This window comes from Rana temporaria, chromosome 5, assembly GCF_905171775.1.
Source record: "Rana temporaria chromosome 5, aRanTem1.1, whole genome shotgun sequence".
In the NCBI taxonomy this organism is placed as follows: domain Eukaryota; kingdom Metazoa; phylum Chordata; class Amphibia; order Anura; family Ranidae; genus Rana; species Rana temporaria.
In genome coordinates, this window is record NC_053493.1 from 139018264 (window position 1) to 139036321 (window position 18058).

Genomic DNA, 18058 nt, shown 5'->3' on the forward strand with positions numbered 1-18058 from the left:
ACAAAATTCCACGCATGCTCGGAATCAAGCAGAAGAGTCGCACTGGCTATTGAACTTCATTTTTCTCGGCTCGTCGTAAGCTTTGTATGTCACCGCGTTCTTGACGTACGCAATTTCCGACAATGTTTGTGTGACCATGTGTATGCAAGACAAGTTTGAGCCAACATCCGTCGGAAACAAAATCCACAGTTTTGTTGTGGAAATGTCCAATCGTCTGTATCCGGCATTAGTCTTAGGCCCCGTACACACGATAGAATCTATCCGCAGATAAATCCCAGCAAATGGGTTTCTGCGGATAGATCCTATGGTGTGTACACGCCAGCGGATCTGTTTCCGCGGAGAAATCTCCTCTGGGATGGATTCCAGCAGATCGAATATTTGTTGTGCTGCACAACATATCCATCTGCTGGAATCCATTCCAACGGATGGATCCGCTCGTCTGTACAGACTTACCGGATCCATTCGTCCAAAGGGATTCCCCGCACGCGTCGTAATGATTTGACGCATGCGTGGAATTCCTTATATGACAGCGTCGCGCCCGTCGCCGCGTCATAATCGCGGCGACGGCGCGACACGTCATCGGCAGAGGATTTCCGCGCGGATTTCAATGGGATGGTGTGTACACTCCATCCCATCGAAATCAGCGGATATCTTTGAGAGGATTTATCCGTGGAAACGGTCCGCTGGACCGTATCTGCGGATAAATCCTCTCGTGTGTATGGGGCCTTAGAGTCCGGAAGGGTATTCTTTATTAACCTGAATCAAAGGTTTAGGCATGTTTTTCTTTTTAATGTTTAAAATAGCTGACAAGTTTACTTTAAAATATTCACCACATCTCCTGACCCCAACTACCTTCGACGTTTGAGGACACAGAGGAAGCAGTGCAGTGATACCAGATCTCCACCACTGACTCCTGCCACATTTTCCCCAGGAAAGTCATCACTATGATATTATGAGTATCTGGTTTTGTATGTTTAGGGACTACTCTTGAAGTAATGCCTGGGGCGTATAAATGAAATGAATGTTCCTGGCTGAGAAGTAGTATGTATGCAAACATTCTTGACCTCATAACTTTTGTTGATATCTGTCAAGGCAAAATAACTACATAAGTTCCCTTTCTTTTACAGGATTCCTATTAATTCAGTACTGGCCAGCCAACTACACTGACCTAAGTGTTTTTGAAAATCTTGAAATAATCAGAGGCAGAACAAAGCAACTGTAAGTAAATCCCAAGAATAAGGCAGTTGAGAAATGAAAAATGGTGGTTCTGGTGTAGCTGCTTTTAACTTGGGGCTCCAGGAGTAATATTCATGGGCAATAGACAGTGCTCTGTCTCTGTGCTGCCCCCCTGCAAAGTGCTGCCCTAGGCCTGGGCCTTGTTGGCCTAGGCCACGATACAGCATTGGCTAGAAGTGTAAATGTTATGGAAATCCCTTAGATTTGTTGATAAAAAGGATTTTTTGTCTTTTTTGATATTTTTTTTTATTGTTTTACAAATCAGAGAAGAGAACAAAGTGCGCAAATTACAGGCACTCAAAAGTTAAATGTGAATGTGTCTAAGGCCTCATACACACGATAGGTTAACCAGATCATGTGTGGGCCCCATAGGTTATTTAACCGTAGGCTAAAGCCAACTTGCTTTAAAATTAACTGATGGATTCCTAACCGATAGGTCAAAACCGATCGTTAGTAGGCACGACCATCGGTTAAAAATCCATGCATGCTCAGAATCAAGTCGACGCATGCTTGGAAGCATTGAACTTCGTTTTTTTTCAGCACGTCGTTGTGTTTTACGTCACCGCGTTCTGCCACGATCGGTTAGTTAACTGATGGTGTGTAGGCGTGGCGGACCATCAGTCAGCTTCATCGGTTAACCTATGACAACGGTCCTTCAGATCGTTCTCATCGGATGGACTGATCGTGTGTACGAGGCTTTAGACTGTGAAAATGTCAACATGAAAATGATTGTACATAGTAAAAGTACATACCGGAGGTTTTTAAAAAAAAAATGCTAAATGTTTTCTTTCATTCTAGTGGCAGATACTCTTTGGGCATAGTGAATCAAGACTCAATAAAATCTCTGGGATTGCGGTCTCTCAAGGAAATAAGCGATGGTGATGTGATAATTAGAAAAAACGCAAATCTTTGCTATGCTAATTCAGTCAATTGGACGTCTATCTTTAAAGCAAACCAGAACACAAGAATTGAGATCAACAGTCCTGAAGAAGAATGTAGTAAGTTTACCACCATAGGAGATGTAACAATATGAAGTTCTTCTTTTTTTGTGAATAAACAATAATAAAAGTACAATGTGTAGGGAAACAAGGCATAGGAATATTCCCTTGCCACTTGCTGGGTTTCTGTAAATATAAGTACCCAGAATACCAACAGCAAAGGTCTGAAAGGCCACTAAATACAGAGATAACGAGTGCTTCTCTATCCATGCCATGGAGTTGCATTAAATCAGGGGTCAAGTCCTGGGGAAAAAAGTGTGGGAACTCCCACCCAAGATCCACTCCCTCACCAAAAAAAAAAAAAAAATGATACGCTCATATGCATAATTACTAAACCGCATGTTTTTTTCCCCGATCCACTGTACCTTAGTAATCCTTTATGTTACTGGCCACTTCCTGTATATGGATTCATAGGGTAGTGTGCGGGTATTCCATCACTTCCTCATTGTCGCAATGTCTCCTGGGAGCTTTTGTCATTGTTCCCAGGAGACATTGCGGAGGTCTAAGGAAGAAAAATGTTACTGCGCTGATCTAATTATCCAGAGGGTTTAATCTCTGGAGGTGTGGACTGTGGACTGATATAATACACCATCAACCATATGTGAAATATATATCAGGGCCACAATGTACCCAATATTGGGTGTAAATAACCTAAATACAAACAATCTATAAACATATATAAATTTAAATTGTGCAAGTGTGATACAATAATTTTAAACTTAAATCACAAATATCGCAGGATTTAGAAAGAAGCAAGTGACTCGAGCTGGGCAGTGAAGGATTGGCTCGGGCGGCTTGGCTGCTCTAGTCCTGCAAAGGGAACTGAGTTCCTGCTGTGAAAAAAGTGCAGGAACTCCGTTCCCACGCGTTCCCGCAGGACTTGAGCCCTGCATGAAATACTAATGTCATAAAAGAAATACAGGCAGATGTCTATAAAAATCCCTCTCATTTTCTAACATGAAAACCTAATGCTAATCCCCTGCTATACAAGAGTTGTTATAACCGCCTCCCCAGCAGCCCGTGTCTCTTACCTCGCTTCTGTTTCCGAACTGCAGCCTCTGTAAGATTCTTCAACGTTTGTCACTTCTGGGATTATTGGATGTCTGGTTTCCCTGCCATGTGCTATAGATCCTCCTGCAAGCCTTATGTCACTGCTGGGTCTTGGATGTTGGAGAAAGGACCCACAGAGCATGGCAGGAGGACTCGGGCTTTCAACACTTCCCGACGTGTTAAATCTAGAAGACTGGGGGCTTCAGCGCAGAATTGGACCACCAGACAGGTAAGTATTAGTCCCCATGCACACGGGACGCCGGTGCAAACTCTGCTGAACACACGTTTTCAAAGGCAGAAACCAGCGTTTCTAAACGCCCGTTTTGCCGCGTTTGCGTCTAAAGCGTTTATATAAGATAACATCATAGACCCTCCCCAAGCTCTGAAAGCATGTATTTTAACTATTTCTGCCATTTTGATCAGAGTGAGCACTTGGATACTTTCATTTGCCTCTCCTTCTGTCTTTTTATTTTTGTGAAATGGATCCCATATTTAACATATGCCAAGAAATCAAGTTGGGGGTCAAGAGGGTAGTTTCATCTTGTTCAAAGCAGAACATATATGTTTTAAAATTACAATGCTGGTGGTGTATTGCATTAAAGCAATGAGTATAAATGCTCTATAAATTATCTAAAGTAATTACATATTTTTTTTAAAAAAAATCAAGTTTTTTTAACCTTTATAATCATATTTCTGTGTTTTCTGGTGTAGAAAATAGGGTACCTTAAAAGCGCTTATAAACGCAAACGCGGCTGAACGTTGGTGCCGCGTTTAGCGGCCTTTCGCGTCTGAAATGTGGAAAACGTTTGCGTCTGAACCCATTTTTTTGCTTCTGAAAAAACGAGGTTAAACGCAACTGCTGAAAAACGCCGAAAAACTACACTGTGTGCATGGACACATAGGAAAACATTAAATGTGTTCAGGGGCAATTGAAAAAGCTGTCCAACTGCCTCTGAACGCGCGTTTAACAGCATCTCGTGTGTATGGGGCCTAATACTATAGCTCTTTTTGATTGCAGGGGAATTTATTTTTTAAAGACTTATTTAAAATGATCATGTGTGAGCTTCACATAATTTTTCGGGTTCTGAAAAACGGAAAAAAAAAAAAAATCGAACATGCTGCATTTTTTAACGACGTTTTAAACAATGTCATTTTTCGGATCGTAAAAAAATTATCGCGTGTGGGCTAAAACGACGTTAAAAACACGCGCATGCTCAGAAGCAAGTTATGAGACGGGAGCGCTCGTTCTGGCAAAACTACCGTTCGTAATGGAGTAAGCACATTCATCACACTGAAACAGAAAATCGTGAATCGTCTTTTACTAACACGAAATCAGCTAAAGCAGCCCAAAGGGTGGCGTCATCCGAATGGAACTTCCCCTTTATAGTGCCGTTGTACGTGTTGTACGTCACCACGCTTTGCTAGAGCATTTTTTAAAAACGATTGTGAGTGGGCAACGTCTTTTAATGATGAAGTTGGAAAAAAATATGTTTTTTCTAGATGCTGAAAAACTTTGTTTTTTACATGCTGAAAAATGATCGTGTGTACGCGGCATTAGGCCAGCCATAGATGGAGTAAATTTGCTTGATTACCCTATCCACACAGTCCGTAGTTATAGGGAAATTCCTTCCACAAAGACATTGGGCCAGATTCACAAAAGAGTTACGACGGCGTATCTCCTGATACGCCGTCATATCTCTGTTTTAGGGCCGTTCTAACTATGCGACTGATTCATAGAATCAGTTACGCATAGCTAGCCCTAAGATCCGACAGGTGTTATTGAATTACACCGTCGGATCCTAGGATGCAATACTTCGGCCGCCGCTGGGGGGAGTTTGCGTCTTAAACCAGCGTTGGGTATGCAAATTAGCAGTTACGGCGATCCACAAAGGTTTTTCCCGTCGTTACATCGGCGCTAGTCTTAGATTCCCGTCGCAAATATAGGGCTGCTTTAACATGGTGTAAAATTACTCCACCATGTTAAAGTATGCCCGTCTTTCCCGGGTCGCTTTTGAATTTTTTTGTTTTCCCGGCGTAAGTACGTTACGCACATCGCGATTCTCAACACGTCGGCGCGTCGTAATTTCGCGCAAAGCACGTCGGGAAACTTGCGAACGGAGCATGCGCAGTACGTCCGGCGCGGGAGCGTGCCTAATTTAAATGGTACCCGCCCCATTTGAATTGGGCCGCCTTGCGCCGGACGTGTTTACGATACACCACCGCAAGTTTCCAGGTAAGTGCTTTGTGGATCGGGCACTTAGACTGAAAACTTGCGGCGGTGTAACGTAAACGGGTTACATTACGCTGCGCCGCAGGTACGAGAATCTGGCCCATTGTGTTTTCCCAAGAGCCGGTTCCCTACTGTGCATGCGTGAAGCGTGCTGGGCTTTTTAACTGGCTGGCGGCAGAGAAAGGAGGAGGGGGCGGAGTTTGCTCAGGAGACATGTTTCACTCAGCAAAATGGCTAGGCAAAATAAAAAATCTTTTGGCAGATAGGAGACTTTGCATATTTGTAGGTCAATTTTGTATTAGCTGTTGGCATGATGGTAAAATTTAAGATTGGCAGTTAGGTCATTCTTTGAAATAAGCATAGGTGATTTTAGCACACTGATATTAGGGAAAATATGATCATTTGCTAAGAACGTAAATATGCCAATCAGTCATGACAACAAGCATTTTTACACACTGCGCAGGAAAAGACAGAGGTCCGAATGTGCTTGTATCTATCCATAGCTGGCATTAGAATTTTTGTTATTATTATGTTGTTTTTTGTTTCTTTCAGCTCGCAATGCAGCTGCTTGCCATCCTTTATGCTCTGACCAGGGCTGTTGGGGACCTGGACCTGCACAGTGTTTGTCCTGTCAAACATACAAACGTGGAAAAGAATGTGTGCCATCTTGCAACATCAATGCAGGGTAATTTCAGTTTAACTTAAACCCAATAACTAAAATCTCATATAAGCTTTGACAGGTTAAATGAATCTTAAAATTTGTTTACAGTCTTTTTAAATATGCAGCTGTTGTTACAATAATATCTGGTGATCTTGCCATACAAAACCCTGTTCAGACACTTACTGCTATGAGGTGACGAAGGTCTCCCAGCATTGTCACCCTGTCAGTTACTTCTGATTGAGAGTACATGCCGCTTTGCTGTCACGTATTGTGCAGGTGGGGTGCACAGTTGTCACTATCGGAAAGTCAAGCCAGAGTTGTAGAGAGTGCATGTAGACAGATGGTGGCTGAAAATGACCGCTGGAGATCAGTAGTAGGATGAAAGGGGCCAAGGCCCCTTTTACACTACTGCGACTTCACCGCGATTTCGCGGCCGTGATTTTGCTGCGATTTCAGGGAATGCCTGTGTAAGTGCCATCAAAAACGTGCCAAAGTAGTGCAGGGACTACTTTGAAGTCAGAACGACTTGAAGTAGTACTAATATGAATGGTTGTCATTGTAAATCATGGGAAACGACTTGTCATGCTACTTTGCCATCACAAATCGTGGGACAAGTCGTATAAGTTTGAAATTGGCCTTAAAAGGACAAGTTGACTAATTAGAGAAGCACATGGGAAACCACTGGACAAGAAAGACAATGGCTCTCCAGGTATGCGTAAGTAGCAATATGGACCTGGAAAAAAAATGCTCACAATAGTGATGTACCGTAGGATAAACAGAAATGTAATAAATAAATTTGCACTTACAAAATGGATTCTTCATAAAAGCATGGGATAAAAAAGAAAAGCCGGCTGGCTCTCACGAACGCCCGTCCACACAGGACCGTAACGCCACACGTCAATACGTCTCCTTTCACTGGTGCCCCAGACAACGTCATTGTATGACGAAACGTACGTCGGGAAAGGAGACGTATTGACGTGTGGCGTTACGGTCCTGTGTGGACGGGCGTTTGTGAGAGCCGGCCGGCTTTCCTTTTTTATCCCATGCTTTTATGAAGAAACCATTTTGTAAGTGCAAATTTATTTATTAAATTTCTGTTTATCCTACGGTACATCACTATTGTGAGCATTTTTTTTCCGGGTCCATATTGCGTTGTGTTTGTTGCAGTTCCATTACAAAGGCCCGGACTGGGGTTTACAGCCGCAAGCTGTTTATGCTTTCTATCTGGTAAGCTTACATCCCTTACGGTGATCTTCATTGGTGGTGGTCTATCAGCATACGATTCACATTGGAATTATTTATTGCAACCTTATTAGGACTTTCTGATCAATGAACATTTTTATTGTCTTCCATTTTTGATTCACTTCATTGGATTTTGTCATTTTTTCACATGTTATTTAATTGTTATAGCGCAACTACATTTCTTTTCCTCGTACTTTGGTGTGTATATCACTTTTTAGTTGCAGCTTACATAGGGTTTTAGCGCGGTATTTTTCTTTGTTTACACTTTTAAATGTTTAATGGTTGTGGCAGATGATTGAAACCACAATTTTAATAACATAGATGCATGCGTTGCTAGCAAAGCCAGTAAAGGTAATGTTGGAGAGAATACGGTATTGATTGGTGTGATGTGACAGGGAACAGGTGATCTAAACAGGAGCACTCTACAATATATATCCTTCAGTGGTTAGAGTCCAGTGGCATGTTGTTCTACAAAAATTAGGAGACTTATTTTTTTATTAGGAAAGGATGAAAACCATTTTATATATGTTTAAATACTTTTCTATAAATAATAGAAATCTACTTTAAATGTCCCTCCCAGTATATAAAAACATTTGAGTAACTGCAATTGTATACATTTAGAAGATACAAAGAATGTCATGGGTGGGAGCAATTCCTTTTTCATATTCGTAACATAAGTGGTGCCACTAATATGATTTAAAAGATATTCTTCTACCTACCTTGAAAACTTATTTTTCTTCCATTTTGTTTAAGATTCCTAATTACTGTGTAAAATAAGTATGTTCACACTGGTAAGTTGTATTTGACTTATTAAACTCCAGGCAAATAAAAAAGTTTCCCAGTTAGGCCCAGTACACACGGTCGGACCAAACCGATGAGACTGGCCCGTCGGTTCACCTCTGAAGTGGCCGTACGGCCTGATATGTGTACACACCATCAGTCCAAAATCCGATCGGGGCAGAACGCGGTGACGTCAAACACACGACGTGGTGAATAAAACGAAGTTCAATGCTTCCAAGCATGCGTCGACTTGATTCTGAGCATGCACAGGTTTTTAACCGATGCTTTTCTGTACTAACCATCGGTTTGGTCCGATGGGGCAGCGGTCCATCGGTTCGGTTTTGAAGCATGTTTAGAAATTTTGGACCGAAGGAAACCAGACGGATAGCCTCTACACACGGTCGGTTTGGTCCGATGAAAATGAACTTCGGTTCATTCTCATCGGACCAAACCGACCGTGTGTACGGGGCCTAAGGGTTTAAAACAAAAAGAGTAGCACTGGCTGAAATATTCTCTTCCTCCCTTCTGATTCTGTCCCCCACAGTAATTCCTTTCCACCACTAGATGTCCTAAGTATTTGACCCCTATCATCATATTACACATGAAGTGCAGGGGGTCATAGACCACCATGTGAACTACACTCACAGTGTAATGATGCAAGGAGTGGTGCTTAAGTCATCCCAGCTGTAAATGATAAAGTCTTAAATATAGCGGAGGAGGGGGGAGTACTGGTGGAGGAAGGGTGAGCCCAGATTTGTACTATCAAATTGACATGGATTTATTTCATACAAACATATTTCATTTCAAAACAAAAAAGGAGGACACAGGAACTTTAGGCCATAATAAACTGTACATTTTCATCAGGGATATGTAGTTGGTCCTCAGGGCATATAGGATTGGACACCTAAATACACTGTAGGAACATGTTACTTTATCTAAATAGTGAAATATCTCATCTATAATTCTGTATAAATGTACGTAAGTCAATCCAAAGGACCAACAGCTGCAAACCAAGATCCAATCTTCACTAAAGTTTATTGTTCCCTAAACCAACAATGGGTCATTTTGGAAGCAGTGAGGTTAAAGTGACACTAAACGATATCCTTATTCTCCAAAATAGTTCAATGTTTTTTTTTTTATGTCTGGGAAGCTTTCATTGAAACCTAGCCTATTGATTCCCAATAAGCCATAGTATAATGTTTACAATACCCCCAATGCCCACTTTTTGCGAATTCGGCACTGCGTCGATTTATCTGACAACTGCGCGGTTGTGCGGCGTGACTCCCAAACAAAATTGGCGATCTTTTTTCCCCACAAATAGAGCTTTCTTTTGGTGGTATTTGATCTCCTCTGCGGTTTTTATTTTTTTGCGCTATAAACAAAAATAGTACGAAAATTTTGAAAACAATTAAATATTTTTAACTTTTTTCTATATTAAATATCCTCAAAAAATATATAAAACATATTTTTTTCCCTCAGTGTAGGCCGATACGTGTTCTTCTACATTTTTTTGGTCGCAAAAAGCGGTTTGTGCAAAAGTTATAGGGCCAGATTCACATATATCTGCGGCGGCGTAATGTATCGTCTATACATTACACCGCCGCAAGTTTTCAGCGCAAGTGCCTGATTCACCAAGCACTTGTGTGTAAACTTACGGCGGTGTAACGTAAAGGCGTCCGGCGCAAGCCCGCCTAATTCAAATGGGGCGTGTACCATTTAAATTAGGCGCGCTCCCGCGCCGGACGTACTGCGCATGCTCCATTTTGAAATTCCCGCCGTGCTTTGCGCGAAGTGACGCCATTTTTTTGAACGGCGACGTGCGTAACGTACTTTCCTATTCCCGGACGTCTTATGCAAAAAAATTCAATTTTGAAATTCAACCCGGGAACGACGGCCATACTTTAACATGGCTCGTCTAAAGTTAAGCCATGTTAAAGCAGGCTTAAGTTTGCGACGGGAAAAAAAGGCTAGCGACGACGTAACGAACGCGAAAACCTTTGTGGATCGCCGTAAAAGCTCATTTGCATACCCGACGCTGGAAAACGATGCAAACTCCACCCAGCGGCGGCCAAAGTATTGCATCCTAAGATCCGACGGTGTAAGTCAATTACACCTGTCGGATCTTAGGGCTATCTATGCGTAACTGATTCTATGAATCAGCCGCATAGATACTCTCAGAGATACGACGGCGTATCAGGAGATACGCCATCGTATCTCTTCTGTGAATCTGGCCCATAGCGTCTACAAAATAGGGGGTAGTTTTATGGCATTTTTATTAATATTTTTTTTTTTTACTAGTAATGGCGGCAATCAACAATTTTTATCGTGACTGCGACATTATAGCGGACACATTGGACACTTTTGGGAACATTGTAATTTTTACAGCGATCAGTGCTATAAAAATGCACTGATTACTGTGAAAATGACACTGGCAGTGAATGGGGTTAACCACTAGGTGGCGCTGTAGGGGTTAAGTGTGCCCTAGGGAGTGATTCTTACTGTAGGGGGCGTGGCCTGGCGTGACACGTCACTGATCGTCGTTCCCGATGACAGGGAACAGACGATCACTGACACTCACTATGAAGAACGGGGAAAGGTTTGTTTACACTTACCTCTCCCCGTTCTTCAGCTCTGTGACCCAATCGCAGGACACCGGCGGTGATCGTGTCTGCGCCTCCCGCGGTGGCTGAGCTCAGGACCGGGTCGCGAGTGCGCCGGTGGCGGCGCGCACGCGACCCACGGCTGGGATCTTAAAGGGGACGTACCTGTACGCCCTTTTGCCCAGCTGTGCCATTCTGCCGATGTGCATCAGCGTTCTGCGGTCCTTAAGTGGTTAAACTATACTACAAAGGACCCCTCAGGGAGATTTACTAAAGCTGGAGCACTCAGAATCTGGTGCAGCTGTACATGCTAGCCAATCAGCTTCTAACTTCAGCTTGTTCAATTAAGCTTTGACAATAAAACCTGAAAACTGATTGCTTTATATTCAGAGCTGCACTAGATTTTGCACTCTCCAGTTTTAGTAAATAACCCCTACTGTTATTTTTGTATTGCTCTGTTGGCAAAATGTTGCGGGCGTCCTCATTGTCAACTGCATTCTTACATCAAAATAAGTTGAAAAACAAAAATGGCAGTGATTGATTCACCCACAGTGAATGTTTGGCGAAAATCCCATTCCCTTTGCTTTATAAATATGTCCCTTCGTCATATCAATCGAATATAACAAAGAATGAATCAGCCACCATCATATCAACGTTTTTTTGCAAGTGCTTAGTTAGTAACAAATTGAAGATGTTTTTTTCCAGCCCAGGATTTTGTTTTGCCTTTTCAGTGCTGTGCCTCAAAGACCACCTAAAGCCTTGTGTGCAGACTTTGTAATTAGAACACTAATTTTAGCATACAGTGTCATGGCGATTTGCGTAATACCTGGCTGATGTTTCAGGAGAAGTGCTTTGTGTTTAGCTCTAAAATACGCAGAATGCCCTAAATGAACTGAACACATAACTCCCGATTGCCTTAACGCTGCCTTTAATCTTAGTCTTATCCAGACCTTTAACTTTCCTGGAAATCTAGCTTTCTGTGTCATCAGCAAGATTTAGTAAATGCATAGAAGTATAATTAGAGAACAGCTTTTCTATTTTATATGGGCTTACATTTCTTAGTCTGGGGGGATTTTTTTTTTTTTTTTGGCTGCTTTCATTCCTGTAACAGGAATATATCCTATGATTACTTTACCAGCTTTGCAACGCTGTACGTTAATTAACAAAAGGTTTAAGACAGAATAAACATGGCAATAAGAAAACAATTTGAAAAAAATGCAGGTAAAAGCACAGAAAAATCAAGTATTATAAATGCTTGCTTGCAGTGTTTTTACTTTCATAAATTATTTTTATTCACTTGCAATTTGCCTTTAAACTTGCTAGAAAATTATCAGCAGCCAGACCGAGGTATGCAGGTGCTTCCGGGGGAGTGCATAGGGATTGGTGAACAGTCCGGTCGCCTTGCAATGGTGACGCTGGACCCTGATGGTCATGCCTCCTTGATTGGACAAATCTGACAAATGTTCTGATCGGGTGATGAGCTCCATTACACAAATGTGAGGTATGGGGCTGGGACCCCGCAGCAAGGACTAACCCTCCTCCCCCCTTCTTTATTGGTTAACCCTTTCTACTGAGAAGGTGGCTCCTTACATCTTGTTTCTGATTGGTGGATGTTAAATGTTTTTGCACTATTGTGTGTACTTATCATATGCTTCACGAAGGGGTCCTGCGTGTCCCCAAAATGTTGTACACTTCTGCTGTGATGTGATCACTCTGAGGCCTCGTACACACGACCAGACATGTCCGCTGAAACTGGTCCGCGGATCCGATCGTGTGTACAGGCTAGCGGACAGATTTCCAGCAGACAAAAGTTTCTTAGCAAGCTAAGAAACTTGTCCGCTGGAGAGCTGTCCGTCGAACATGTCCGCTGGTTAGTACGTCTAACCAGCGGACCGAAATCCCGCGCATGCGTCGAATTGATTCGACGCATGCGTGGAAGCATTGAACTTGCGCGATAGAAAACATCGGTGTTGTCTACATCACCGCGTTCTCTGTCCGGTTTCGGTTTGATGGTGTGTACTACAATCAGACCGAAATCTCCGAGCGGACATGTCCGATGAAAACGGTCCGCGGACCATTTTCATCGGACATGTCCCCTCGTCTGTACGGGGCCTGAGAGAACTTTTGGACATTATTTGAATCTTTGTCAGGTTTGACAAAGGGGCTCTGCCCTGAAACACATAACCACGCCCATTTACCTCACATGACAAGATCACGCCCATATTGTGGGCCTACCACATTTCCTGGATAAAAATATTATAGTTGCGCTAAATAATAAATCTGACTGAGTGCATAAACAAGAATAATAAAAATACTGATCAATAAAATTAAAATAAAAGGTACTAATAGTGGCAAAATACACCGTTCATAAATGTGTGAAACAAATCTGATAAGTGCTAAAAGAGATACTAAAAATCTCAATAGTATCTCTAAAACATAAATGGTCCATGTATAAAACCAACATCAATTGTCCAAATAAAAATGAATGACCATAGATAAGGAAACAAATTCCACTGTGTCCAAAGGGAGATAGTCCAATCTCATAGAGTGATCAAAGATAGAGTGCAAAATATGGAGAATAAACCGCTGTCCACCACCACCACCACAATGGATACTTCCTCAAGTGCCACTACAATGGATACTTTCTCAAGTGCCACACACAGGTGAAAAAGGGGGGGACCCTTACCAGATACGTTGGACCTCGGGTGACAAGGTCGTGAAAGCTTTGCAGATATACCTCTGCCGAATTTGCGTGGTAAACCGTGTCTAGAACTCCTCAGAGTCTCCTCATCTCCATTCCTGGAATCTCCGATGGGGGTCCGGTGAAGTTAATAACTTCGAGCAAAGCCGTGGGCAATATAGGAAAAAATAAATAAAGGCAGCAATGTGCGTTACCTGCAGGAGCTGGAAGATTCCCTTCAATACACCTCCATCTACCACATTTCCTTGCTGTCCACAGTGGTTCTCATCCATGTAATTTACACAGTCTATTGCTTCTGTTGGTTCTTCCTGGCGTTTCCCTGGTTAAAGCGGCGTTCCACCCAAAAATGGAACTTCCGCTTTAAGTGTAGGTGACCCCCTGACATGCCACCTTTGGCATGTCGTTTTTTTCTGGGGGGGGTTGGATACCCTCTTTTTAGAGAGATCCAGCTCCCACTTCCTCCCGGGGCACCGCGGCGTCGGAAGGAAGTTCACCTCCCCCCTCCGTCTCGGCAATCATCTGGGACACGTCACAGGTCCCAGATGATTACCCGGCCAGTCACGGTGCGCAGCGCGGCTCGTGCATATGCAGTGCATGCCTGGCAGTGAAGCCACAGCCGAACGCCCACAGTTACAATGCCGGGGGCCGCAGAGAGGAGGGGGAGATGAGTGGGGCTTTGTACGCCTGCATCGCTGGAGTGTCTGATTAATAAAACTCAGCAGCCACACTTTTTGTAACTGCTGACTTTTATATGGGTGGAACTCTGCTTTAACTTTGTGGTTCCAAGCACCTTAAATCACATCCACCCAGAGGGGCTGGAGACTTATTGATATGTTAATTTCATAAATATGTTTTAATAAATGCTATACTTTGGTAGTGGCGCTTTTCTCTCCTCTTTGTTTTCACATATTTTCCTTTGCCTATTAAAGGAAACATGTGCAATGGGAAAATGTATTGTTGCTAAATAATTAGGGTGCTCCAGGAAGAGTTAGATCTCTTGCACAACCACTTCCTTTTCGCATTCATTGCCCTGTTCTTTTCAGGGAGTGCTTAATTATTGTCTGTACTGTCCCAGCTACTCTGCCCCTGCCTTCATCTCTCTACAGAAACTTTTATGGGACTGCCGGAGGAGGAGCAAATGTAGGATACTATAGGCTGTTATTTGAGTGACAGGTCTTAGCCTGTTGGGGCTGCTGACATCACAACCAAAATGGCGGCACCTAATGGCAGTCTCAAAGCTTTTGGATGTCTTTACAATAGAGACTTCTACATATAAATAAAAAGCCTATAATCTGTTAAATTCAGATATAACCTCATAGGAAGATTGCTGTTGAAATGAATAGCAATAGGGTATCTTTAGGGTAAATAAAAGTTGATGTGAGCTTTCTTTATTTCCTTCTGAGATTGAAACAAGAGGCTTAAAAATGCAGCAAGATCCAGTGGCAGATCCAGTGGCAGCCCATCCATTAAGGTTGCATGGGCGCCTCACCCCTATCCATGCATCCGGCCCCCTGATCTACATACAGGACACCGGACGCATAGATTCCAATCAGGGTTTTTGTTTTTGTTTTTGTTTTTGAAGCATGTGATTATAGCCAGAGGCTCCAATAGGCTTCAAAAAAGGATGGGCTCGGGCGTTGTTTTGGCAACAACAGCCTCCACTGGCAACGTCCAAATTTAAAAATGTCCAAGTCTTTTATTCTAGATGAATTTCTGCATTTTAAATGACTTGTCAAAATTATACTGACTGCACACGCATATAAAACCTATTTTCCTTATGGCACTTTCTGAAATATCAGGTATCATGTCCAACTTGTATATCCTAAGGAGTTTTAAATATTCATCAATATTAGAAAGTCATAGTACAGAAATATCACCTTCCATTTTTTCCTTTTGTTTCTTTCAGTCCAGTCCAGGTGATCATAACCTACTTCTTTTTTAGTAACATCTCCACTTTTAGCTTCTGGGATTCTATTACTAATTAAAAGAAATGGAACAGCTGTGTTGCCTTTCAGTATAAGTAACTTGAGGAGAAACAAACATCTCCAAATGATTCACAATATTTCCAGTGACGTTGTTTTTCAAGCTGCTTAAATTGTCCCTGAAGTTGTAGGTCGCAAACCTGGCACCCGCCTGTGTTAGGGTGCAGAAAGAAGTCTTATATGGTGGCACTAAGATGTATAGGAAGCCAGGAACAGTGGCATAGGGGGATTCAAACTGGTCACGAACAGTCAGTTCTTAGGGTGAATTTATAGCGCTATCGGGGATAACATTTGATTTGATTTTAAAATATGGCGCTGATAATATACCATGTATAAAATACATTTGGGGCTAGCAACTACACTGATGGTTAACCTGTTGTCCTCCCTGAATAGCACATAATGCCCACTCATGTGTCGCTGGGCAGCACAATGTTTCTGTGCTGCTCGCTGGACTAACTATCGGTAGCCTGACGGGACCAACTCCCAATCATGTGACCACTCGACAGCCTATCACAGTGGCACATAGTCGCTGATCATGATCAGTGTTGCCAACCTCCCACAGCATTTTTTACTGACAAAACATGGAAAATTTACTGACGGCGCACATTTTTTTTAATGACAACCTGAAAATTCATAGAACTCCAATTAATAACTAAGACAGTCGATATTTACACAGTATAAACGGTACATTGTAGGGATTTTAACAAACTTTGTTTCAAATTCCTACCTGTTTCTGTTCTGAAGTAATAGCTCTTTGTCTTGTCTTGATATATCTTGTGCCAGACTGATTCAAAATGGGAGCAACTAAATCTTTATAAGCAGCTAATGCACTTTTTGGTGAGAAAAGTTGCAGTGTCTGCAACCCCATTAGAAATGATTAATCCTTACGGAGTATCTCACCAAATATTTCCTTTTTTGTTGCAATGGATGCCTAAATGTAGCTTACCTTTGGTTCACACCGATGCGTTTTTAGTGCATTTTGCGGAAAATGCACTACAGTCCATTTAATATGGTTTCCTATGGATCTAGTTCACATCTGTGCGCTTTGAGCCAGTGCATTTTTTGGAAATGGTCAGCGACTTATTTTCCTGTAGAAGATTGTCTTTTATGTGTAATAGTCTTCAATGGACCAGCACCAAAAATACAAGTGTTGCATTTTTGATGAATTTTGCACTTTTTTGTGGGGGCTAATATGAAAGTATGACAGTTCTGTTCATGGAGTGTGTCTTTGATGTGACTTTGATGCGACTTTATACTCTCTGGCACTTAAATCAAAGTTGCAACAAAATAGTGCAGGGACTTTTATGTGTCCAAAGTTGCATGTTAGGGTTAGGATTTAGGGCTAGGGTTAGAGCTAGGGTTAACGGTAATTGTTAATGTTAGAAGTAATTGTTAGGGTTAACGATAATTGTTACCCTAATGGTTACCGCTAACCCTAACCCTAATGACTACCGCTAACCCTAATGATTACCACTAACCCAAACCCTAATGATTACCGCTAACCCTAACCTAATGATTACAGCTAATTCTAACCCTAATGATTACCAATAACCCTAATCAATACCGATAATCCAAACCCTAATCATTACCGATAACCCTAATGATTTCCGCTAACCCTAATGATTGCCTTTAACCCTAACCCTAATGGTTACCTCTAACCCTAATGATTACTGCTAACCCTAACCCTAATGATTACCACTAACCCTAATGATTACCGATAATCCTAACCCTAATGATTACGGCTAACCCTATTGATTACGGCTAACCCCAACCCTAATGATTTCACTTTAACCCTAATGATTACCGATAATCCTAACCCTAATGATTACCACTAACCCTAATGATTATCAATAATCCTAACCCTAATGATTACCACTAACCCTAATGATTATCGATAATCCTAACCCTAATGATTACCACTAACCCTAATGATTATCAATAATCCTAACCCTAATGATTACCACTAACCCTAATGATTATCGATAATCCTAACCCTAATGATTACCACTAATCCTAACCCTAATGATTACCGTTAACCCTAACACTAATGATTACCTCTAACCCTAACCTTAACCCTAGCCCTAACATGCGACTTTGGACAGATAAAGGTTCCTTTACTACTTTGATGCGACCTGAGTGCCAGAGAGTGTAAAGTTGCATCAAAGTCACACTCAATGAACAGAACTGTCATACTTTCCTATTAGTAAAAAAATAACTTCTGGAAAAAAGAGTTCAAAAACGCACCACAAACCGATGAACTGCCACCTGCATTGATGTGAACCTAGGCTCAGGGCCAAGTTCTTCACCCAAACAGGAAATTACATTTTTGGAGGCATTCTGTACACCAACAGTGTACAGAATGCCTCCAGGTAGCCATATTGCATTGATTTTTACAGAAAGTTACAGTTCTATAGTTTGAAAAGGAAAGGTTAGTAACATTAAAAAATACAATTGTGTGGCAATTGTTTATGTTATACTAATATATATATATTTTTTTTGCTTTTGTTTTTTTCCTATTAGAGTTACCCCTTAAATATGAGTTTAAACAGTAAACAAAACTACATTTTATTAAAAATAA

At 41.9% G+C, this 18058-nt stretch overlaps 1 protein-coding gene across 1 annotated transcript in view; it reads left to right on the forward strand.

Moving 5' to 3' along the window:
• Positions 1 to 18058, forward strand: part of EGFR (epidermal growth factor receptor) — a 271109-nt gene that overhangs the window by 220805 nt on the left and 32246 nt on the right. Inside the window, exons 11-13 of the mRNA XM_040353167.1 lie at positions 1128 to 1218; positions 2035 to 2234; positions 6067 to 6199. Coding sequence (XP_040209101.1) covers positions 1128 to 1218; positions 2035 to 2234; positions 6067 to 6199 — 424 coding nt within the window. The remainder of the gene's footprint in view (positions 1 to 1127; positions 1219 to 2034; positions 2235 to 6066; positions 6200 to 18058) is intronic.